Source organism: Pseudorasbora parva, chromosome 23, assembly GCF_024679245.1.
Source record: "Pseudorasbora parva isolate DD20220531a chromosome 23, ASM2467924v1, whole genome shotgun sequence".
Taxonomy (NCBI): domain Eukaryota; kingdom Metazoa; phylum Chordata; class Actinopteri; order Cypriniformes; family Gobionidae; genus Pseudorasbora; species Pseudorasbora parva.
In genome coordinates, this window is record NC_090194.1 from 27135116 (window position 1) to 27161137 (window position 26022).

Sequence of the window (26022 nt, forward strand, 5' to 3'; positions counted from 1 at the left end):
TTTGTCAATGACATTTAGACATGTTTTAATGTCTCTGTTCACTGTATATAACTCAACAAGTATGAGCTTCAGCTTATGTGCCATGCAATGCACATACACAGCAAAGGGGAATTCCTCTCCGTTTGGTTTTGAACTTCACTCAAATGCCCTGACATGAGAGGCACCATCATATGCCTCAGCAATTAGGAGAATGTCCTTCAGCCCACATGACTGCAATCCTTAAATATTAGAAACAATCCCTGCAGCATCGCGAGAATTGGAACAGTCAAAAAAGCAAATAAATCGCTCCTTGATCTGAAGTCCCTCGGTGTATCTAATGCAAATATAAAGTTGCTCAGTCTTTGAGGACTTCGCTTCATCAGCGATAACAGCAAGAAAACCAGTCTCATTTACTTTATTGGATATTTCTGCACACAATGCAATTATGTCATTCTAAAAGTCTGCTTGTGCAGTTAAAATATTTGGACTGCATCTATTTGAAATCATATTGTAAAAGGGTCATATTTTGAAAAATTACATATGCTTAAATAATTCCCCTTCGTTTCTGCATCAGATTCTTCAGGGTGTCCGTGGAAAAGGACGTCTAATTTAGCAAGCAATGTTATAATATTGATGGATTTGTACAGGTACTGTCTGTTTTTTTTCTACTGCGCTTTGACAGCTGTGCTGCCACAGATCCCGATGCACTGATGTCTGTTTGTAGCTCTCCCGCATCTTCATGCTATTTAAATGTACCTGTGACGAAGCGTGTTTTGTCAGCTTCTCCGACAGTTTTTTTCCGGTTCCGAGCTCCCACGTTTGTTAATAGTTTGTCTCCGTCTGATCTTTCAATATTTGAAGAAAAGTGGCGACAGCAAAAACATGCGGCCTCGATTGCTGTGTCAGTATTAGCAGCAGTGAAATTGATAGTTGAAGTGTAAGAGTTAAAAAACGCCACACTTTTAGTAGTGGGTTTATTAAAAAAACAGCAAATGTCCATTTTGTTTATCTAACTCATTCTACACAGAAATAAGACAAATAAAACTAGAAAATATGAATTCTGTAATTATAATTTTTTTATTCAAAGCACAAGATTGGCATTAATTGGCTCAGCCTCCGCCGATGTTTTTAGACCTTTTTTCCCATCGTTAAACTAGCAAAAGTGGATTTCGGATAGACTCTAAGTGCATGTAATGTGTGCTTTAGATCATGCGATTAGATAGTTAAAATAGGGCCCTAACACTTGTGGCAAACAAGCACTTTTATTTAAAGGGGTACTTCAGCGCTGGGAAGATGAATCTGTATTTAAACTGGGTCATCAATGTAGTAGAAATGTGAAATTATTTTTGAATTTGGTGCCTTCTAGACTGAGAAAATACAGAAAATGTATTTTTGTCTCATGGGGATGAAAGACAACAATTCCCAGAATGCTTCGCTGCCCTGTGAGGCCATTCTAAAAGCCACTAACTTGATTACAGTGACTGAGTTAGAGAAGACACTACAATTAAAAACTGAACGTGTCTGTTCAATATAATGAGTGAGTCACCGCACGAGTATCACAGCACTGAGCACTAACTGCAGGAGTCAGACACATGAGCTGAGCTTTCGTGATGAGAGCTGAGGTAATCGTAACTACACTCGCGGCATACATTCACAACGCGAGTTCAGTCTGGTGCGTTTCAGTTCATGCCTTTGGAAGCTTAACTTTCAGAGAAATTAATTTGAGAAGTTAAAAAACTTACATTGCTCACCATAGCTCTGAGTGTAATCTCTCTCATCCCCCATGCGCGGTTTCAAAACATGCGGAAATGGCTCCCTCTGCTGGCAGTAGTATTTACCAAGACTAAATCATTACAACATGTTTGTAGCCAAACATTCCTCCTATGATGCAAATATCGTCAATTTGCATCACCAAATCCAGCTTTAAACTTCTCCACAACAGTATCTCGGACCTGCCTGGTGTGTTCCTTGTTCTTCATGATGCTCTCTGCGCTTTAAACGGACCTTTGAGACTATCACAGTGCAGGTGCATTTATACGGAGACTTGATTACACACAGGTGGATTCTATTTATCATCATTAGTCATTTAGATCAACATTGGATCATTCAGAGATCCTCACTGAACTTCTGAAGAGAGTTTGCTGCACTGAAAGTAAAAGGGCCGAATAATTTTGCACGCCCAATTTTTCAGTTTTTGATTTGTTAAAAAAGTTTGAAATATACAATAAATTTAATTCCACTTCATGATTGGGGGGGGGGGGGGGAGAGAGAATACTTTCGCAAGGCACTGTAACATGCATAAATCGCTTGTCTCAGGGGGATATAAGGGGGGGAAGCACAATCATTTGAATATACTCCAGGGTTTCTACTGATACAAAGCCATATGCTAATCGCTGAAGTAACCCTTTAAAAACCATTAAATGCCTCTAACCAGAAGATGATGGCAGAAGCGCACTTATTGACTTATTAGGGCTGTGAACAATTTTTACTCAATATATGGAAAAAAAGTAGGGTCACCAAGTCTCATGAAAAGCAACAACTTGCTTTCTGTGTAATTCTTTACTTAATTTCAAATTGTAACTGAGTGCTCCTTTTATAATCACTGAAGTTGTCGGTCAGGTACTACAGGTGATACTATAGAAGAACAATGGCACATTTTAATTAAAGTAGTAGAATATTTCCTATTAAAACAAAGTTTTTGCACATTACTGTTGTTAAGTGTTGTAAAGCTAGTGCAAAATGCTGCTGCTAGACTCCTCACTGGGACCCGCAAGTATGAGCCAGTAACTCCTATTTTGTCTGCACTGCACTGCACTGGCTACCTGTCAAATTTCGAAACGATTTTAGAATTCTTCTATATATTTACAAATCCCTCAACAATATGCCTCCTCGGTATCTGACCAATCTGCTCCATCCGTACTCTCCATCTAGAACTCTGAAATGTCTACTGTCTTACTCATCGTGCCCAGAACTAGACTTAAAAAACCATGGCGATCACACTTTGGAACAGTCTACCTCTTCATGTCAGATTAGCTCCCTCCATTTCCTCCTTTAAATCTGCTCTAAACACCTATTTATTCTTCAAGGCTTTCAATACTCCTTGATCTCAGTATCTGGGTATTGTTTTATTATTGCTGTGTGTTTATTAAGTTTAATATTTTTTTCTTTATCTTTGTGATATATTTTATGTACAGCACTTTGGTCAGCCTTGGTTGGTGTTAAATGTGCTTTACAAATAAATCTATTGTATTAAGTTAATTTTATCTGCCTTTCAATTCAAGCTCAGTGCTTTACTGTTACAAATGCCAATAAACAAATGAGTATCTTTAGTGATTAAAGCAAAACCATTTACCTACAAACCTTTAAAATAGCATAATAGGAGTACTTTAAAAATGAATGGAAAGGTTGATAATGAACAAATAATTATGCTGCTCATTAAAATATATCAGTTCTAAGTTGTTGTTATTCTGTGCACTCCCAATAAATTAATTTTTAAAAATCGAATTTGAAAATATTCTAAAAGACAAGGGCATTATTTTGTTGGTAGTTTTTGGAACTCTGCACGGTGGTGTTATGGTTAGATTAATTATGCGTCCTGCCAGGGACAAACCAGCTTCCAGAACATCTGCTGGTGCTCAACTGACCATGCTCTTTACTTCATCAGGATGTCTACTGTGACACTCAGATCACAGCTCTCATTGGCACTTTTATCAGTATCATTTGGGAATAAATGTTCTCTTAAAGTGGAGTTCTAGATTCTGTACACGAGAGAAGAATGAATCTCAGAAACGGGTGAATTATTCTCTCTGAATCTCTGTTAGAATCACTGTTTTTACACTGCATCAATGATTGTGCTCAACATCTTACACATTATCTGCTTTCAGGGTCCCTTGATCGCCACAGCATTTACAAATGGATACCACTGAAAGCTGAGCGAAGATGCGGCACCAACTCATCAAAGGTATTGATGTTTTTCTCTTTCTGAGAACTTCATACTGATTCTCTCATCATAGTTTCAACAAGAACGATTAAAAACACTTAAGGTAATGTTTGTGGTTTTCTGTTCTGTTTTGAATCACCAGAGTTCGTCTGGAGGCCCTGGGGAAATGGCCGGAATCTCTGATTGGTTCATGTACAGTTGATGTCATAAAGACTTCAAGCACTACTGGTTCTGATTGATGAAAGGACAAGGGGGGTGGAACCAAATAGAGAGGACAAGAAAAACACGATCATCTCAGAAAACAAAACATCACAACTGCTGTTAACAGTAATCCAGCCCTCCTGTCACCGCAGGACTCCCTGTTTGTCTTTTCTTTTTTCCTTTCTGTATGCTTTTTAAAATGACTTTGGCTTTTAGAGAAAAATACTTAGATGAGTGAATTAATCAGTTGCGATTTGTCAATTATTTTAAGATTCTTCGCTCATTTTAAGTATCACAAGTGTTGAGTCAATTTTGGTGCCAGTTTAAAAAAAAAATATTTTGCACACTTGGACAGAGGCTGAAAGACGCCACGCTATTCATCCATTGGGGAAAAAAAGAAAATGACTTAATCTTAGTAGCTGTTTTTAATTGTGAAGTCTCATTGTTGATCATAATGACCTATTTTTGGGCAATACAGAGGGAGAGGACTCCAATATTTTTATGGTCCTTTTTATATATATATCTATATCTATCTATCTGTTGTGTTGTTGTTGTCATTTAGAAAAAAAATGTATACTGTAACATTTTTGTTTTCAAACATGGTGGTTTCAAATATAAGAGAGAGAAATGTAACTGTAAATATACTTCACTGCATATAACCAGTTCAGGCATATTTTTCTGATGGTGTTTCGAGAAAAAAAGAAAAAAAAATCAGGGTGAAATTTAATTGACGGTATGATGGTGAAAAAATACTCCAGTAACATGACTTTTCTAATTAAGTGTATACATGAGCTGAATCATTTTACAGGTGTGATACCAGCATACTCGCGGACACGATAACATGAGCTGAATCTTTCACCTTTCAAAAACATCACTCCCGTCCAAAGCACACTGTGTGTAGTGATCAACGAAAGGACTTTTTCCTGTGTTCTGCACATTCTGACACTTTTATACTCCTGACAAAAAAAAACTTACTATGTCGTCTGTTGTTGTTAATGTTGTCTAAAAGAGGACGTTCCTCTTGATTTTGGAACCTGTGGTGGACTGTACGTGAACGAAGCGGTTTATTTCACTTTTGACTGAAGCAAACAAACGTTTTTAACGAATCATACCTCAGTCCTGTGAGATTTCATTTACTCGGAGTAAATCAAGTGTACGGAGGAAGCTTTGCACTGTGTACAAAAAGAACGGCGGTTTTCTCTTTGCACATGCTAGCTGTCAAGAGTGACCTTACAGAAATTTGATGTATGAAAAATTGTTGCTTTTTATTTTTCTGCCGCTGGCATCCAGAACGCAGGTTGAGAAGAAGCCAAACGAAAAGCAATCTATTACTGGTGTGCTCAGATTCCATTTCAAGGACATAGCGAACCTTTTATCTGAAATATTGACATATTTTAATATACAGCCAGTTGAAGACACTGAAGAAAAAAAAATGTTGACCCGAAACCCAGAGCTGCTGATTTCTTTCAAGTTGAAAAGCTGTTTTAGGTCAAATGCATATATATATATATATAAAATGCTCATTTTTAATGTTAAATGATCTGATATGTATATTCTGATGTAAATGTGTCTTTTTTTTCCTGCTGCAGATGTAAACTGTTCTGTTTGATGACTTCTGTTTTATTTGGTGTAGTCTGGTGGCCAGAGGCACACGCGCTAAACGTCAGAGCCTCCAAAAGATTTATAGAGCCAGTCTCGTAATAATATTTAAACAAACGAAGGGAACGGAACGAGGGAAGAAAACTATTGTAATGTTCAAATGTAAAAACAAAAAATTAAAAATGAAACAAAAGATGTTTGTTCACTAATTTCAATTTTGATTCAGGTTATTTTTGTGGTGGTTGGTGTTGATGGCTTATTTTCTTGACTTCTTCCCCTCTTACCCACCTTTTCTCATTTAACAGACTTTGAGACCAGAAATCCATTTTTTTACCCCATCATCTCCGAGTATTACACTGAACTACACAAATGCTTGCAATTAAAGGTAGGGTAGGAGATTATCGGAGAGGAAAAATTTGAACATACCGTTCTCCACCCACAGTTTGCCATGGACTTGCACCTTCTCAAATCTGACAATACTTCTATAATATGGTTTGTTGAAAATAACAAAACACAGTTTGGCTAATGTAACTTTCTGTCGATGGACACATTTTATCTTCCCAATACATTACAACAGTAAAGATATGCGAGTGCTGTATGCTTTTGTTTGATGGCGTATGATGTCTGCGTGAACAGGGTGCGTGAGGCTACGTAAAAACATGCTGATAGCCAGGTAGGACTAGGACTAGTACCTACTAGCACAAGTGTGCGACGGCACAGGGCCTCTCGCAAAGGTGAAGGGACAGTTGATTTGATGTAAAAGCCCAATAGTTGGTTTTTGTCCTTCAAAATACTATAATAGTTAAGACTTAGCTAAAACTGTGTACAGTGGTGCTGTATTATTCTGCTTGTTAAAAGCATTTATTATGCAGTAACTTACAATATTTCTCTTTGAGTCAGACTGGGTATGAGTGATTCATGCGGATTTATTTCAGTCAGTGCGGCATCGCACGTCATGCTCGTAAAGAGAGCTTTATTCAGGCCATTCAAATTCTGATTTTGGCTGCCTCTGAAATGGGTTAAACCATAGATATTAGGCTGCCTAAGTTGTTCAAGTAAATCGGCTACACTAGAAATCCACACTCAATGAAGGTTATGCATTTATTGCATGGACGCCTGCATTTCATCTGACGGTACGCACTAAAGATTTTTTTTTTAAATTAAGAATAACGTTGCATAACCATAGCCCAACTATTATAGCCCAACTATTACGCACCTTTTGGAGCATCAGTGCCGCAGAACGAGAGAAGCCTATTCTATCTTTAGATGTCGGACCCATTCATATTTTAGAACATGTGTCAAAAGGTCACAATTTCAATTCTTGAACCCAATGCTGTTAATGATTAAACAATTTTTGTTCTTAAATATCCATATAAACAACTATTTGTTTGTCACTATAGCAACAGTAGACCCCCGTTAATATACCCCTGGGCCTCACACATCACGTTTACATAGAGCCTTGCGACAGGCCTGACATCCTATCATAACCCTCAGTACTGTTTATTGTCCTATGCATTACACAGATGATATAAATACACGTAAACCACTTAACAAAAAAAACATTTTTTTAAGCAAATCACCTACTCTGACTTTAAGTAATTAGAGTGCTTTATACAGAGTATAGCACAGACTTGACTGGCATAGGGGAATTTATGTATATACTTTTACATGCAAACAAGATTGCGTTTGCTGTCTGTGACAGTACTGTACTGTGCTGGTATTATCTATAATGTAATTGATTTAAAGGCACAGGATGCAAATTTGGCAACTGGGGGTGTTTGTTTTTTAACAAAACAACAGCATGATGTGGCTACGAATGAGTGAAGAATTGTAGGAGTTGTGGTCTCCACAGCCGATGAAAGCAATCCGACAGGACTTGGACAGAAATCATATTCATGAGTGAACTAATGTATTAAAGTGTTAATAATGTTGCTGTGGTATGAAGCAGGGTGGCGCCGACAGCCTAGGACATTTTACGTTGCTGTTTTTATAACGCGTGTGCCGCAGTCGGCCACTGCCGCTCTCTTTGTTGTTTATGCATATTTCATGATTACATTTAATGTCCACCTCCTTCATCCCTCAACTTGAACTTTGTTACAGTTGTTTGATGACTTAAACTCATTATTTTATTAAAATGTAAAACTATGATGTAAAAAGCAAACGTGATTCATCAGACCAGGCCGCCATCCTCCATTGCGCGGTGATCCAGTTCTGATGCTCACGTGCCCACTGATCAGTCTGATAAGTCTTAATCACGATTTTATGAGGTATTGTGTTCAAGCTTTGTCAAAAGAGTTTGACTCCAGAAAGTATTCATGAATATATTTATTTTCATTCCCATAAGTATAAAATGATATCATACCTGCAAACTAGTCGCTTTTCGGTGAAAATCGCCATTTTGAATCAAAATATGTAATTTATGTGAATCGTGTAGATCCGATGAGTTTTCTTTCGGGGTGGGGAGGTGTAAAGTTGAACGCATTAACTTATAATATATTGGAAATTGGAATTGGAAATGCGCTCATAGACTGTATTGACATCTCTCGAGGTGTCGCGATCTTTTTTGGTGCTCTAATGTGGTGTGACCTATTTTTTAACACTATGGGCGTGATATTCACAGATCACTGTAGCCTTCAGTGTTCAAGCTTCAGTTCAAGCAAACGGCAGCGCGGCACGCACGACATGAACCAATCACCTCCGCTTTACAGCAATCACGAATGAACACAGGGCTGTCTGGGCTCGACATTAATCTTTGTCTGGGACAAATGAAAGAGGGATTTACCTCAACCAGTCAAAACGCGAGAATGATTCAGAATTTTAAAAAAAATGTATTACTACATTCAGTGTAAACAGCGATTGAAATAATGGAGTGTATCTGGTAACAAAGTCGCGTTAGCTGTCTCTTTGTCAGAGACATTCGTGGAGAAATCAAAACAAATAAAAGCTGCAAGCAGCCATTAGCAGGGTTCAAGCATTTAAGGCCTTTAAACAGTTAAGGTCTTTTGTATTTGAGGCTTTTAAGTATTAAATTAATTAAAACTGAGATCTCAGATCAAATGAAGATCTGAGCATTCATTGTGGAGTTAAAGGCTTTCGGGGACACTTGGTCAAGGCCACATATTGACCCAATTATAGCCATTCAAATGCAATGCAAGTCATTTTGGATAATTATTGACCTGTCAGAATGAGCAGATCTAACAAATCATTTGAATGTTATATGTTTATAGATACAAAAGACCATTTACAACCAATATAGGAAATGTACTATAGTAAACGCATGATTTTCAAAGCTGTTATAGTGCAACCTATAGACCGATCTCCATAAAAAATGTGAATGCTTGTTTAGAGTTATGTCTATACAAGCATGTCTATGTATGTCTACATGTACTTACCTATTTTTGAGAAGATCTAAACATTAATTGAGGAGTTAAGGGCTTTGGTTCCACTTGGTCAAAATCACATATTGATATGACGGTGACCCTATTATAACCATCCAAATGCAAAAGTATTTTTTTGGATAATTATTGACCTAGAGCAGGGGTCAAGTATATTTGGCCATGGGCCAAAAAAAATTGCCACTAGATGGCGGGCCAAAATATAGTCAAGGGATAACTTAATAAATAAATGAATTAAAAATACAACCTGAATTGCCTGACATATTCTAACAGTGTCTTTTGTAACTGGTAGTGAGATTATCAAATTTTTATAAATTAATAAAGCATTTGCCTAGTGACATGTAGCCTGGCATGTATCTTCATTCACCAAATTGCAACACAAACCCCCGTGCTAAAACACATGTGGAAGATGCAGAATGGATAAATAATAACTCAAAAAATAAAAGAGGATTTGTATAAGCCCATTAATGGCATGTTTGAGTCATGCTCTTAACGAACTATGTTTTATTATTTCCACTTTCCATATTGTGAATAATAAATGTATTTTAATTTGTTTGTTACAAATGGAACCTATTTATTGTAATAATTAGTTGACATCACGTAGCATACTTTTACGCTCAGAATTATTCCATGGCATCCTCACGTACTAAACTGCATTTTTTTAATCGTTTGCGTGCTGGAGGTAAATGATTATTACATCGAGTGCATTTAAGATAGCAGTATCAAAGAGTCTAAAGAGGAAAGTTAACAGCGAAAACGGCATACAAAGAAGAATGGGAAGACATCTGTACAAGCATCCTACCTGGTTTTGTGAATGCAAAGCTGGTGTGTCTAATCTGCAATGAAGTTGTCACTGTCTGTAAAGAAATTAATGCCAGACGGTACCACGAGATGAAGCATGGCACATTTTTTGCTGGTTGTCTTGTCAATATTTTTTGATAAAAAAGAAGCTGAATTGGAGTTGTTATTGTTCACGTGTTAGTGCTGACGCAAACGTTTCAATGGTTCACTGTTCGTTTAATAATACCACACATTTCATGACGGCTCTTTTAGAGGCGTGTCTAGCGATCTATTCCACAGACTCTTGAATGTCTTTCAGAACTTTTCAAATTGAAAATTCTCAATTTATCCAAAAATAAAACATTTCTGCTTAAACATCGTATTTTTTTGGAAGGCAAAATCACTAAAGACAAAATTGATTGTAAGTGAATGTTAATATACCTAAATTTGGACTGCCCGCTCTGAGCGGGGTTCGAACACGAGTCTTTCCGCATGGGAGCCTGACGCTCTAACAATGAGGCTAAATGCCACATATATTTCAGCTGGCCACTAGACGAGTGTCTCTTAAAATGACGGGAGTTTACGTGCACATTTTTTCATCAGTTCGCCTACATTACACTGACAGATATGTTTCAGAACCAGCCGCAATCAAAACAATCTGCCGAATTTAACAGATGCGGGCGCAGGCCAGATATTATCGCTGGCGGGTCACTTTTGACCCACGGGGACGCCAGTTGCAGACCACTGACCTAGAGAGTCAGAATGAGGAGATCTAACAAATGATTTGAACATTATATGATAACAGATGGAAAATACCATTTACAGCCAATACAAGCAATTTACCATAGGAAATGCATGGTTTTAAAGCTTTTTAACAGTTATAGCGCCTATAGTCCTCATATATCCTCATATACTTGGTCTTGGACCAAGACACTGCATACCAATTTTCAAGTCAATCGGACAAAAGGTCAGGTGATTATAGCCATTTTTATGTTTTTTAACATTATAGCGCCCCCTAGAGGCCAATCGTTGTGATTTTTTTTATAGTGACCAAAGACTGAGCCCATACATGTGTACCAAGTTTGCTGACGATATCTCATTTCTTTCTTTAGTTAAAGCCTTATTAATAAAATAGGCTCCGCCTTACATTTTGATGCCCCTTAGCAAAATTTAAACGCATTTTCAAAAATGCTTCAATGGTTATTGTTAATCTGACTCCAGAGAACATTTCTGCACTGGTTTGGTTCCGATCTGTCAAAAAACCAGGGACTAGTTTGCAAATGTAGGTTTTTTTAAAAACTCAAAATATCTCAAAATTGGCGTCTGAAGAGCGAGCCAATCCGAGGCGTGCGTCTTGTCCGTTTTGAGCCAAGGATTTCAACGATATAAGACACTTGGCGCTACGGCCAACAGTCTAGCTAGGAGTTATGAGTAGTTTTCTGCAATTGATTGCTATAGCGCCACCTATAGGCCAATCTAGTGTTACCAGTACTAGAAACGTATTGCGATACCTTGCTACTACAAACAGTACGATATGGAATTTTATTAGTACCGGTACTTTAAGGAGGACCGCGTTAACATGAGCTGTATTCTTAATTTGCGTGGACGTGTGACAGCAGGTGTCAGGACGTGTGTGCGGAACTCTGCTTCCACCGTTCACTAAACATTGGAAGTAGAAGAGTTAAATATATACGTGCAGCGCATGATAAAGAAAGCAACAGAAAAATGCGTGCATGAGAAGAAAAAGCGGGACGTGCTCGCGCTGCTAGACTCTGAACTGAAGCGTGCACCCACACACACACACACCTTTCAGACAACATGCGGTTGTATCCACCCCTACTGACAATGTTCTGCTCGGTATGTCATCAACATGCTTCAGAAGATGCCAAAACGAATAGTTTCATTGTTGGGACTAAAAACCTAAAACTGGAAGCCATAAAAGACCACGAATCATCCAAATGCCACATCCATGTAAAAAAAGAGAAGGTTTTGAGAAGGTTTTTAAAAGGTATTGAAATTAACTTCAGGATTCCTGCATATACCATGTGATGCACTGCGTACTCTGACACCTTTCTATCAAAACCAGCATTAACTTCTTGAGCAATTTGAGCTACAGTAGCTCGTCTATGATCCTGCCGCTAGTTAACCACTGATCCTTCCTTGGACCACTTTTGATAGATACTGACCATTGCAGATCGGGAACACCCCACAAGAGCTGCAGATACTCTGACCCAGTCGTCTAGCCATCACAATTTGGTCAAAACCCTTTTCAAACTCGCTCAAATCCTTACGCTTGCCCTGCTCCTAAAAATTCAACTTTGGGGACAATGTCCACTTGTTGCCTAATATATCACACCCACTAAAAGTTGCCATGATGATGATATAATCAGTGTAATTCACTTCACCTGTGAGTGATACTGTTAGTCATAATGTTATGCCTGATTGGTGTATGAGCGTGTTGAAAGTTGCTGTACTCTGTGTGTTCGCTCTGTGGCTGCAATGAGACACTTATGGCACATTGCAGTATGCTAATGAAATATGAAATATAAGCTGGATGACTTGTGTTGCTAAATGGAATGCAATTAATGTAAAAAATATATTCAGGATTCATACAATCATGAAAAACCTGGAAAAAGGAATTTTAAACTAGCAATTTCCAGGCCTGGAAAAGTTTTGAAAAAATAAATAAACCAAAAATGTTTTGGAAAATGTATTTTGAAATATTTATATAATTAAAAATATAGTATTAATTAAACAAACTACGATACTACAGTTGAGCATTATATATATATATATATATATATATATATATATATATATATATATATATATATATATACAGTATTGTTTAAAATAATAGCAGTACAATGTGACTAACCAGAATAATCAAGGTTTTTCGTATATTTTTTTATTGCTACGTGGCAAACAAGTTACCAGTAGGTTCAGTAGATTCTCAGAAAACAAACAAGACCCAGCATTCATGATATGCACGCTCTTAAGGCTGTGCAATTGGGCAATTAGTTGAATTAGTTGAAAGGGGTGTGTTCAAAAAAATAGCAGTGTGGCATTCAATCACTGAGGTCATCAATTTTGTGAAGAAACAGGTGTGAATCAGGTGGCCCCTATTTAAGGATGAAGCCAACACTTGTTGAACATGCATTTGAAAGCTGAGGGAAATGGGTCGTTCAAGACATTGTTCAGAAGAACAGCGTACTTTGATTAAAAAGTTGATTAGAGAGGGGAAAACCTATAAAGAGGTGCAAAAAATGATAGGCTGTTCAGCTAAAATGATCTCCAATGCCTTAAAATGGAGAGCAAAACCAGAGAGACGTGGAAGAAAACGGAAGACAACCATCAAAATGGATAGAAGAATAACCAGAATGGCAAAGGCTCAGCCAATGATCACCTCCTGGATGATCAAAGACAGTCTGGAGTTACCTGTAAGTACTGTGACAGTTAGAAGACGTCTGTGTGAAGCTAATCTATTTTCAAGAATCCCCTGCAAAGTCCCTCTGTTAAAAAAAAAAAGGCATGTGCAGAAGAGGTTACAATTTGCCAAAGAACACATCAACTGGCCTAAAGAGAAATGGAGGAACATTTTGTGGACTGATGAGAGTAAAATTGTTCTTTTTGGGTCCAAGGGCCACAGGCAGTTTGTGAGACGACCCCCAAACTCTGAATTCAAGCCACAGTACACAGTGAAGACAGTGAAGCATGGAGGTGCAAGCATCATGACATGGGCATGTTTCTCCTACTATGGTGTTGGGCCTATTTATCGCATACCAGGGATCATGGATCAGTTTGCATATGTTAAAATACTTGAAGAGGTCATGTTGCCCTATGCTGAAGAGGAGAGGGCATGCCCTTGAAACGGTTGTTTCAACAAGACAATGACCCAAAACACACTAGTAAACGGGCAAAGTCTTGGTTCCAAACCAACAAAATTAATGTTATGGAGTGGCCAGCCCAATCTCCAGACCTTAATCCAATTGAGAACTTGTGGGGTGATATCAAAAATGCTGTTTCTGAAGCAAAACCAAGAAATGTGAATGAATTGTGGAATGTTGTTAAAGAATCATGGAGTGGAATAACAGCTGAGAGGTGCCACAAGTTGGTTGACTCCATGCCACACAGATGTCAAGCAGTTTTAAAAAACTGTGGTCATACAACTAAATATTAGTTTAGTGATTCACAGGATTGCTAAATCCCAGAAAAAAAAAATGTTTGTACAAAATAGTTTTGAGTTTGTACAGTCAAAGGTAGACACTGCTATTTTTTTGAACACACCCCTTTCAACTAATTCAACTAATTGCCCAATTGCACAGCCTTAAGAGCGTGCATATCATGAATGCTGGGTCTTGTTTGTTTTCTGACAATCTACTGAACCTACTGGTAACTTGTTTGCCATGTAGCAATAAAAAATATACTAAAAACCTTGATTATTCTGGTTAGTCGCATTGTACTGCTATTATTTTGAACAAGACTGTAATATATATATATATATATATATATGTATATATATATATATATATATATATATATATATATATATATATATATATTTAAATCTTGCTTATTACTTACAAAACACTAAATGGTTTAGCTCCCCAGTACTTAAGCGAACTCTTAACACATTATACTTCATCACGTCTATTGCTGTCCTCAAAACTCTGGCCAGTTGATAATACCTAGAATATCTAAATCAACTGCAGGCGGTCGATCCTTTTCCTATTTCGCACCTAAACTCTGGAACAGTCTTCCTAGTATTTGTTCGGGAAGCAGACACACTCTGTCAGTTTAAATCTAGACTAAAAACGCATCTCTTTACCATGGCATACACGCAGAACATTATCAATTTCTATAATTCAAATCAGTTAAATGATTGTTAGGCTGCATTAACTAGGTCAGCCAGAACCGGAAACACATCCCATAACACCTGATGGACTCGTTACATTATAAAAAGAGTGGCATCTATGCTAATGTTAGTCTCTCAGTTTATCCCGAGGTTTACTGCAGTCGGGCCGTATCCAGACCAGATGATGCGCCTGGACATGACCAACACATCCCTGAAGTGTCTACAGAGAGCGTGTCAGTTAAACTCCCCTCTGTAAATGACGCATCGACACAACATCCTCATTAAACCTGTCTCCAGCGTGACGACTCAAATCTTTCGTATAATCTTTCGCATATCTATTTACCTAATATGACTTAAGACCCGCAATGTTGCCAGAATCATAATCAATAATCATACACTGTCTGTCCGTCGGCCGAGGAGAACTGGCACTCTGACTGAGCTCGGTTTCTCCCAAGGTTTTTTCCAAATGGCTTGCTCAGTTGGGGATACTTAAATGTCAGCTATGTTACTGATCTGTCCGCATTGACACTATATGAAAAGTGAAATGAGCTGATAACCACCATTTTCTCCAGAGCGGCTGAACAGCCGAATCAAATTCTGTTGCATTATTTTCCTGTTAACACTGTGAAGCTGCTTTAAAACAATCAGACTTGTAAAAAGCGCTATATAAATAAAGGTGATTTGATTTGATTTGATATGATAACCATTTATACACTTTTCTATTGAGTTTATGAATGGATGGCCAATCAGAGGCTTTCAGATTAGTCATTCAGAGATAAGAGATTCATTTCGCAGTGTAGTCAGCTTCTGTGATTTTAACAGGAGTGTTTGTGAGAGTGCTTCAACTCCCTTCCAAGTTCTGAACAGCTTTACGATCTGTCACATTTTCGGCTCCCTTACTGTATGCAGTTTATTCCAGTTAATATAATTTGTTCATCATGTTGATAAGATTGTGAAATCTTCGTTTTCTAATGCATAAAAATCATAAATCTAATTAATAAATGGTTCTTAGGTTGTTTTATCTGTGTAGCCAGAATATCACATTCAGTTTTATGTAGCTATTCTATTATTAATCATTACAATATCAAGAGCTTTTTTGACAATAATGACCCTGTAATGAGTTAAGTTGTAATGAGTTTACTGTTGAGTAAATATAAATGTTATAATTTGAGTATCATTAAACAGTCTGTATAAATAAACATGCTATTATGCTATTTCAGATGCAGCTTCTGTTCCATCTTTGCAGTGTAAAGATGGCTTTTGTTATTGATACATTTAAAGCTGCACTATGTCACTTTTCCGTCCGCTAGAGGGCGCCTATTCAAAACAAAGACATAGTTTGAAGACATCAAGTTTGAGCTCAGAATCTTTGGACATGTGGTCTTCACTTCACAGTCAGAGGAAAAGAATCGGGTTAGGACTCGGGCAGAAATCATATTCATGGATGTGATTATTAACGTTACTGTAGTATGAAGCAGAGCAGGACAGAGTGTTGTGGAGCTGAGTAAGGCCACTGGAGCGATTGCTAATGCAACACACGGCTCACGAGCAACAGGATTTTTATTATGATGGGACACAGTCGCCGACGCCATTTCCGCTTTTCCAGTCACAAGTAGGCTATGAGGTAACGCAGCCCTGTTTATCATATTAGATACATTTAAGTGTGTTTAAAATGATGTAATGACATTACTGTCATTATGTGCGTTCACTCAGCGGCTGCTGACACTTGTTCACACTGCTAAGAGTAAAGCGTTTCTGCAAAATAAAACCGGAAACTGAGGGTAAGGCAGACATGACGCAATTAACAGGCAACTCCCTCAGACGTCCCGACTCCTTGGTAAAAATAGCAATTTTCTCACAATTTAAAAATAGTTGGAAACATTTGGGATATTGTAAGTACTCAACTAAACAAAATATATAACACGCCTAGTGGTTTTTGGATATTTTACTGCAAAAATACTACATAGTGCACCTTTAACCAATTACTTATATCAATCAGAATACTACACCAATACAATTATACCAAAAAGTATTTGACATAAAAGACAACACAGGTAATTATAATAAAAAAAAAAAAGGGAAATCAATTTCAGGAAATCAATTACAAGGGGCCCAGACCCTGAAATGGGGTAACATCTGACAATTGCAGTTTGTACTTGGGAGTAAATTGCAAAAATTAAAAAAATAAGCTTGACTGTTTCCGGAGATTTCAAATATCTTCTTGATGACTGATGGATATCCAATGGGATCAATGGTAAATAGAAGGCAAGGCTGTTTTAAAATCATAATTTGTATTAAAAAATATAGCCACCTAGTAAAGTTATTGTTAGTGTTACTGGACACTTTTATTTTCTTGTTTAACATTGATGTGTTAACCCATTCCAAAGGGCCAGACAGTGTTTTAGTGTTTTATCTAGCCATCTTACTGGTGTGTCAGTGTTTATTTTGTATTAAACAACATAGCTGGTCATTCATTTGTTAAGATATATTGTGATTTTAAATTTGAACACGGATTCTTTTTCATATTTTACATGTTCACACGGTTTCATGGAACATGTACAGTGGCATGAAAAAGTATCTGAAGCCTTTGGGATTTCTCACATTTCTGCATAAAATCACAATCAAATGTGATCTAATCTTTGTCAAAATGACACAAATGAAAAAACAGTGTCTGCCTTAACTAAAACCACCCAAACATTTATGGGTTTTCATATTTTTATTGAGGATAACATGCAAACAATGACAGAAGGGGGAGGAATAAGTAACTGAACCTTATGCCTAAGGAGACTTTTAGAGCAATTAATACCAATTTTTACCAAACAATTTAAGTCAGGGGTGTGTCCAATCACTGATGAGTGGCTTAAAGCTGCCCTGCTCACTATAAAACACACATCTAGAAAGAATTGTGTCTTGATGAGAAGCATTGTCTGATGTGCACCATGGCTCGCTCAAAAGAGCTCTCTGAAGACCTGCGATCAAGAATTGTTGATTTGTATAAAGCTGGGAAAGGTTACAGAACCATCTCTAAAAGTTTGGATGTTCATCAATCCACAGTTAGAGAAATTGTCTACAAATGGAGAGAGTTTGACACTGTTGCTTCTCTCCCAAGGAGTGGCCGTCCACCAAAAATGACAACAAGAGTTCAGCACAGTATACTCAGAGAGGTAAAAAAGAACCCTAGAGTGTCAGCTAAAGACTTACAGAAATCACTGGCACAGTCCAATATCTCTGTGCATACATCGACTACATGTAAAACACTAACCAAGAAGGGTGTTCATGGAAGGACTCCACGGAGGAAGCCACTGCTGTCTAAAAAAAAACATTGCTGCACGTTTAATGTTCGCAGAAAGACACTTGGAGAGTCCACAGAACTTCTGGCAAAATATTTTTTGGACTGATGAAACGAAAGTTGAACTGTTTGGGAGGAACACACAACATCATGTGTGGAGAAAAAATGGAACATCTCACCAACATCAACACCTTATCCCCACCGTGAAGCATGGTGGAGGGAGCATCATGGTTTGGGGCTGGTTTGCTGCCTCAGGGCCTGGACAACTTGTAATCATTAATGGAAAAATTAATTCAAAAGTTTATCAGGATGTTTTACAGGAGAAGCTGAGGCTGTCTGTCAGAAAGTTGAAGCTAAAAAGAGGATGGATGCTGCAACAGGACAATGACCCAAAACACAGAAGTAAATCAACTTCAGAATGGTTTCAAAAGAACAAAATACACGTTCTGGAGAGGCCAAGTCAAAGTCCTGACTTGAACCCCATTGAGATGCTGTGGCATGACCTCAAGACAGCGATTCATGCCAGACATCCCAGGAATCTGACTGAACTGCACCAGTTTGTAAAGAGAAATGGTCCAAGATTGATCCTGATCGATGTGCCAGACTGATCTGCAAATACAGGAAGCGTCTGGTTGAAGTTATTGCTGCCAAAGGGGGGGCAACCAGATATTTAATGTGATGGTTCAGTTACTTATTCCTCCCCCTTCTGTCATTGTTTGCATGTTATCCTTATTAAAATTATGAAAACCTATAAATGTTTGGGTGGTTTTAGTTAAGGCAGACCCTGTTTTTTCATTTGTGTCATTTTGACAAAGATTAGATCACATTTGATTGTGATTTTATGCAGAAATGTGAGAAATCCCAAAGGCTTCAGATACTTTTTCATGCCACTGTATATTTGCATTAAAAGTCTCCAAATTATTGGTAGAAATGTGTACGAAGCCTGTATATTGTATGGTGGAGAAAATGCTATATTACTTTTACTAAAGATCACTCTGATTATGCTATAGCCACTTTACAAAACAGCATCTTCTCTGAGGCATGGTACAAACTCAGTCAAGAAAACGAGATTCAAACAAGACAAACAATCGTTTTCTGTTGATAAAAGTACCCAAACAGTAGCTCACCTGTCCATTAAAACACAACATATTAAAGAGTCTTTGGTGTCTCTATGGAAATCAAAGTCATTGTCAGGTGACACAATGACTTTAGCCGTTACACTGGTTAAAATGGCTGATTTCTCTATATTTAAACGTTGGAAACATTTGAAATTGTGTAAGTGCACAAGTCAACAAAATGTATAAGATTGTTTTAGGACATTTTAAATCAAAAAATCTTACATATTGTGGCTTTAAAAAGGCTAGAACCAAGGATGTGTTTATTACCTGAAGAGCACGGTCTCTGTCTTAGCGTTCCCATTTAGCTCACTGTTGTTCAAGTCCTTTTTATGCTTTTAAGAGGCCTCTAAAAAAAAACTAAAAAAAAACCTTACATTATACAATACAGCATGAAGGTGTTGTGCGCTCTGTTCGGGGTCAGTAATCTGTCTCTTATACTTATTTAGGCCTGCATTAGTTTTATCAAAATAAAAACAGTAAAACCGTAGAATAACCTTTAAAAATGTCATTTATTCCTGTGATGCAAAGCTGAATGTTCAGCATCATTACTCCAGTCTTCAGTGTCACACGATCCTTCAGAAATCATTCTTATATGATGATTTGCTGCTCAATAAGAATTCTCATTATCAACATTGTTGAAGACAGTTGTTCTGCTTAATACTTCTGTAGAAACTGTGATAGTTGTTAGGATTTTTTGATGAATAAATCTTTAGCCCCTTTCACACTGCATGTCGGACCCGCAATATTCCCGGAACATTGCCAGGTCGCCTTCTGTGTGAAAGCACGTCCCGGGATTGATTATCGAATTCGACCCGGGTTGGGGACCTAGTAGGTATTCAACCCGGGAAGAAGCGCTGTGTGAACAAAAGCTGAAACTAATGCCGCAACGTGCATGTAGTTATCGTGATACTCCTAGAGCTTGTTTTTTCAATAATACAACCCTGCAGTGCCAGAAGAGCTCGTCGGTGTTTTAAACGCAGAGAGTGTTCATATACAAAAGAAACTAAAATTAAACAAGCAGAAATGTGCTCAAACTGGACACAAGTCGAGACCACGGAGCTCCTTACTGTCCGCGCTGAAGCTGAGATCGCTCGCCATTAAACGTCACATCTGGATGTCACGTGTCAACTCGACCCGGGACCGTTAAGCGTTGTGTGTGAAAGTGCACATATTACGGTATTTCGCTGGCAGTGTGAATGGACCGAATCTAGCGGCCCGGGAACAAATGCCGGGTCGCATTATCCGTGTATTTGCTGGAATCGCAGTGTGAAAGGGGCTTTTGAGAAGTTTGATTTGCCCTGCATTTTAGGCCAGAAACTAAATTTGGCCACATCCGTCCCATCCCTCTGACTCATAAAAGGACGTCTCCGGGTCTGTCCGACTGTCTAAACTCACTAAGTGGCCTGTGTCTCTGTCACGACCTCCTTGTCCTTTGTCTCAACGAGATCTGTCTTTGTGCTGCCACTACCAGCAGGTCGTCTTTCTACAAAAGAGAGGATGTCATGCTGCTTTCTGCTAAAACTCGACCAAAAACATTTCACTAGCGCTGGATCTGTCAAGATTCCCAAGCAGGCTGCAGATGTTCAGGCTCATTTATAAACATGATGCTGATCAATAATTAGTCAACAGACACACTCTTATTATTGATGCAGAAAGACAATGACCTTCCTGAAGCTGAGTGGGTCTATGAGTGTTTGGGTTGGCAACATATGCTAATAATTGTCATTGTTTTATTTGTTCAATATTTAAATATTGGGGATATCAAACTAGTGTCAAGTCAAGTCACCTTTATTTATATAGTGTTTTTTTCAGTGCAGTTTGTTTCAAAGCAGTTTCACAGTGTTAACAGGAAAATAATGTATATAAAGGGCTAAAAAATAAGAATTTAAAGGGCTAGTTCACCCAAAAAAGAAAATGTTGCCATTAATTACTTACCCTAATGTCGTTCGACACCCGTAAGACCTCCGTTCATCTTCGGAACACAAATGAAGATATTTTTGTTGAAATCCGATAATTCAGAAAGGCCTTCATTGACACCAATGTCATTTCCTCTCTCAAGACGCATAATAGGCACTAAGACGTCGTTACAAAGCCCATATGTGTCCTTCTTTTCCCGTGAAATGAAGGATACTCGAATGGATGCGTCGTGGCCTTGCCTACCCCAGAATTCATTGCACGCCACGTCAGATTTTTTTTAAGAGGATTTGCCAGATTACACTTTTAAATGTAAGCATTGGGTTTCAATTTACTCCAGTAATCTAATGTATCTAATGATAAAGATAATAAATATGTCCAACAGGTTTGCAGTGCTGATGGCTGCCATGTCGCTAAGATGTTTTCAGAAAGAGTGATGAATAAATTCAATTAATTTACATCCTTAAAAATCAAACCATAAAATATTTTAACATGCATAACTCTTCTATGAGCTGAACTCTGCAGGACAGCGGCCCTCCAGGACCAACTGTGCCTATCCCGGATCTTGAGACATATTTTAGTGTATTTTATTTTGTAGATTCTATCATACAATGTTCATATTTTTTAAACAATAACAAAATCTAATATCCATGTTTCAAGTCAGTTTTTCATTTAAAGGGATACTTCACTGCCTTTTCATATTAAACTATGTTATTCCCTTAACTAAAACGAGTTGATACATACCTCTCTCGTCTCAGTGTGTGCACTTAATCTCTCTGACACGCGGTGACGATCTGATAGCATTTAGCTTAGCTCCCTAAACCCAGTTCATTCACTATGGAACCAAACAGAGATCAAGTTAGAAGTACCAAACACCTCCATCTTTTCCCTATTTAAATACAGTTACACGAATAGTTGAACAAACAAGTATGGTGACAAAATAAAACGTGGTACTTCTCTAATCGGATTAAAAAGGAGAACTATAATGTATGGCGGATTAGCACTTCTGAGAGTACTTCGGCTCGGCGCAGTAAAAAGTCCCGGCCGAAACATCTTTCCTCACACCTCCCCCTCACTCTCTCATTTCTGTTAATAGGGAGATGTGAGGAAAGATGTTTCGGCCGGGACTTTTTACTGCGCCGAGCCGAAGTACTCTCAGTGCTAATCCGGAGAGATTATCTCAGAGAGATTAAGTGCACGCACTGAGACGAGAGAGGTATGTATCAACTCGTTTTAGTTAAGGGAATAACAGTTTAATATGAAAAAGCGGTGAAGTAACCCTTTAACTACAATATTTGCCTCTGAGATGAAGTTGAATAAAAATCTAAAGTACTTCAAATTTAAACTCAAATACAGAGTAAATGTATTTCGTTACAGTATTTGTAATGTTTAGCAACTTTGACAGCTGCCGTTGAAGAGCAGCAGTAACATTATACTGGACTTTAAGTTAACTGCCTAACAACAAAACAACTAAAGATGTTCACTTCGGTCCATTTATGTACATAATAAAGAGTATAAACTACACTTTAAAAAAATCTGGGTTAAAAACAACCCATTGTTGGGTCAAATATGGACTAATTTAAGCAAATATTTAACCCAACCACAGGATTAAAACAACCCAGTCGCTGGGTTAGTCCATATTTGACCTAACATTGGGTTAAAACAACCCAACATTTTTATATAAAAAAATGAGTGTATATAAAATCGCATATTGGTAACATATTAGTCAACATTTGAACCTTTATTGCATTTTTTATTTTTATCATTAGATACATTAGATTACTGGAGTAAATTGAAACCCAATGCTTACATTTAAGCATTTAAGTAACTGTCGCCTTTGGCTTGGCTTGCTCAGTTGGGGACACTAAAATCATGATCAAAGTTATTCAACTAAATACACAAATCAAATTTATGAATTAGGTTTTTTTTCATTCTATAAACTAAAATACTGATCTGCCAACATTGTCGCTATATGATCAATTAAAATAAGCTGATAACATCACTGTTTTCTCCAGAACGACTGTACAGCCAAATCTAATTTTGTTGCAGTACTGTCGTGTTTGACACTGTGAAGCTGCTTTGACACAATCGTGATTGTAAAAGCGCTATATAAATAAAGTTGATTGATTGATTTAAAAGTGTAATCTGGCAATTTCTCTTAAAAAAATCTGACGTTGCGGCGCACAATGAATTCTGGGGTAGGCAAGGCTGCGAAGCATACATTCGAGTATCCTTCGTTTCACAGGAAAAGAAGGACACATTTGCAGGCCTTATTTTGAGGGAGCCTTCGAAGGACCTTTGAATTGAAACAGCCTTCGTCACGCCGCGGTGATTCAATCTGCTATACCTTCCACTGTAAACAAGTCTCTGTGTGTCCTTTGAAGGCCGCTTCGGCCGCGCACTTCAGAGGATGCAGCCCTTGAATTGGGACACAGCTACCGACACGCGATCCAAATCATGAATCAATACACTGACTCATAACTGTTCGAAACATTGTTTTGAATTCGCCACATCACTATATAAGCCGTTTAGTTTTTTTGCTCACAAAAACTATTCTCGTCGCTTCATAAAATTGTATGTCTTGTAGTTTTATGGGTCTTGAGCAAACGGCAACCTCCGCAATCTCTCTTGAAGCCAATACGAAAGTAATGTAAACTGCGATTCCTCGACTGGCCACTAGAGACAGGCTCCAGAAGGGAGCAGAATCTCATTGAGCACCATGTTAAAATTCCCTTAAAAACTTAAAGTTAAAACTTTACAGCAAAAAAAAACATATTTACAGGCTGCAACAAATTGGGGTTTTGATGTGCTAGCATGACGCGCTAGCAAGATGCCAACGGCCAGCTCACCCCTACTTTAAGCTTCAGAACGGCTTATCGGAATTGTATGGGTGACGTCAAAGACACTTTTACAGTCTATGGTCTTGAGAGAGGAAATGACATTGGTGTCAATGAAGGCCTGTCTGAGCCATCAGATTTCAACACAAATACCTTCGTCTTACGGGTGTCGAAAGACTATAGGGTAAGTAATTAATGAGAGAATTGTAATTTTTGGGTGAACTAACCCTTTAAGCCACGGAAGAGATGCTGCTCCCTTTGCGGCTCCATGTGACGGGGACATATCGCACATAAGCAACGTATAATATGGGCTTCATATGGCTTAAAAGGTCAAATAGCCTACACACAAATATATCAAAATGCTGTTTTGGTGTGTCCTAAACACTGTGGGGTATGTCTTAAGAAGTGAATGTAAACACTGAGAAGAAGCTTGCGTGTAAAAGTATATGGTGTCCGTTGATGACTGTTTACTTGTTTTTTGTAACTGTTTTGAGGACTTTTTACTTTAACCCAGTATTTGTTTTGATAATTGTGAAATTTTACAGACATTTTACTCACATCATGAAATAAGACTTTGATCATATCACCCACCAATAATTGTGTTCATTTCAATATTGAATATTAAATTCAATATTTGTGGCATAATCAAGCAGCCCTAAAACCATACTCCTCACAAACCCATTTCTGATCAGTTGTCCATTTCGCAGCGTTTAGAGCCTAAACTCTGGTCATTCTGACACCAGCCACACTGCATGCTGGGTACCTGACAGCACTGCAATGTAGCCATCAGAACTGGCGCCAGGAGAACCAGCTGACGACTTTGATCGTCCTCCATTTCTTTTTCTTTTCAAGTCACGTCTCACCGTGAAAATATTACTACAATTGACAGGTGTGTGGTCTCGCGGTCTGGATGAACCTTCAAGTGTATGCATTCAAAAGGATTATAATGCTAAAAATCGGTTGAACTGCTCTTATGTCTGTGGTCTCCCGCAGTTTTAAAAGCGGTTAAGTCCTCAGTGTCCCAGGCATAAGAGAAACCCTACACTGTGACAATGGCTCAACCAATTACGTGAGTTGGGGGGTGGGACTTTGTACAATAGAGCAGACAGGCAGAAAACCTGATTAACAAAGTCATTTTGTGTGAAAAGACAATGGTCATGATTTAAAAAAACTAATAATAATAAAAAAACTCACACATTAGTGAACTTCAGAGGGAAAAATAAAAGACATATGACCATTTTAAAAACTTTTGGTTGGAGAGACAGTGCTCACAGAAGGCGCAAGCAAACTTTCTTTCTCAATTGGCTCATTTTGGCTTTCATGGGGTCTATAATAACATTTTCTACCTCATGAATTTTGCTGAATATGAAATGAATATCTTCATAAATGGATATTAAGGCTTTAGCCGTGCTTAGCCGCTGGAGTATAATAGAAACCCACATTTTGCTTAAGCCGAACAATAACTCCCAGCAAATAATCCGTCGAGGTATAAAACCTAATGCCACACATATCTTTATTAGTTTCAGAAATATTTCCACTGATCGATAGATAAAACTACATGGTTCTCATATATATGCTGTCAAATGCGCCTTATTAAAGTTTAATCTTTTTAGAGTTCACCAAAATAGCTGAACGGTATTAACTACAGATGTGGCGCAAGCAAGCCTATAGAATCATTCATCTAGACGAGATGACAGGTCAAATATATGATTCTGTCAGAGATAAAGATCATTCATCGCGCTACGAGCTCTCTATTACTGTACGGTCTAATAATATAATTCAAACCGCAAAGGGGGTTGATGAGATTTAATCTCAAATATATGAGAAAAACAGCCTGCCTTCATTAAAAGCTAAATATTGTTTTGATGCCATGTTTACTAATGCTTCCCATCCAGTTTTTCTTGAAATGACACTCAGTCAGCAAAAAAATGCTAATCTGCTTTTCATTGATTGTGTTTGTAAGATGCTAAAATACGCTCATAACAAAAATCTAATGACTTTCTCATAACATAATGTAGTTTAGGAGAATATATACAGCATATGCTGCGAAAAACAATTCCACATGAATGAACTGCTGTGTTTCTAATCAATAAGTTATTAATCATGCCTATAGAA

At 37.8% G+C, this 26022-nt stretch overlaps 1 protein-coding gene and 1 long non-coding RNA gene across 10 annotated transcripts in view; one reads left to right on the plus strand and one right to left on the minus strand.

Moving 5' to 3' along the window:
- The window catches only part of msi2a (musashi RNA-binding protein 2a), a 264611-nt gene extending 258677 nt beyond the window's left edge, over positions 1–5934 (plus strand). For all 9 annotated transcript variants that reach the window (XM_067433022.1, XM_067433024.1, XM_067433026.1 and 6 more), the window contains 2 exons: positions 3864–3940; positions 4062–5934. In XM_067433022.1, coding sequence (XP_067289123.1) covers positions 3864–3905 — 42 coding nt within the window. In that variant the 3' untranslated portion in view covers positions 3906–3940; positions 4062–5934. The remainder of the gene's footprint in view (positions 1–3863; positions 3941–4061) is intronic.
- The window catches only part of LOC137062186 (uncharacterized), a 116693-nt gene that overhangs the window by 9463 nt on the left and 81208 nt on the right, over positions 1–26022 (minus strand). Inside the window, exon 3 of the long non-coding RNA XR_010901211.1 lies at positions 19424–19502. This is a non-coding gene — a long non-coding RNA (uncharacterized lncRNA). The remainder of the gene's footprint in view (positions 1–19423; positions 19503–26022) is intronic.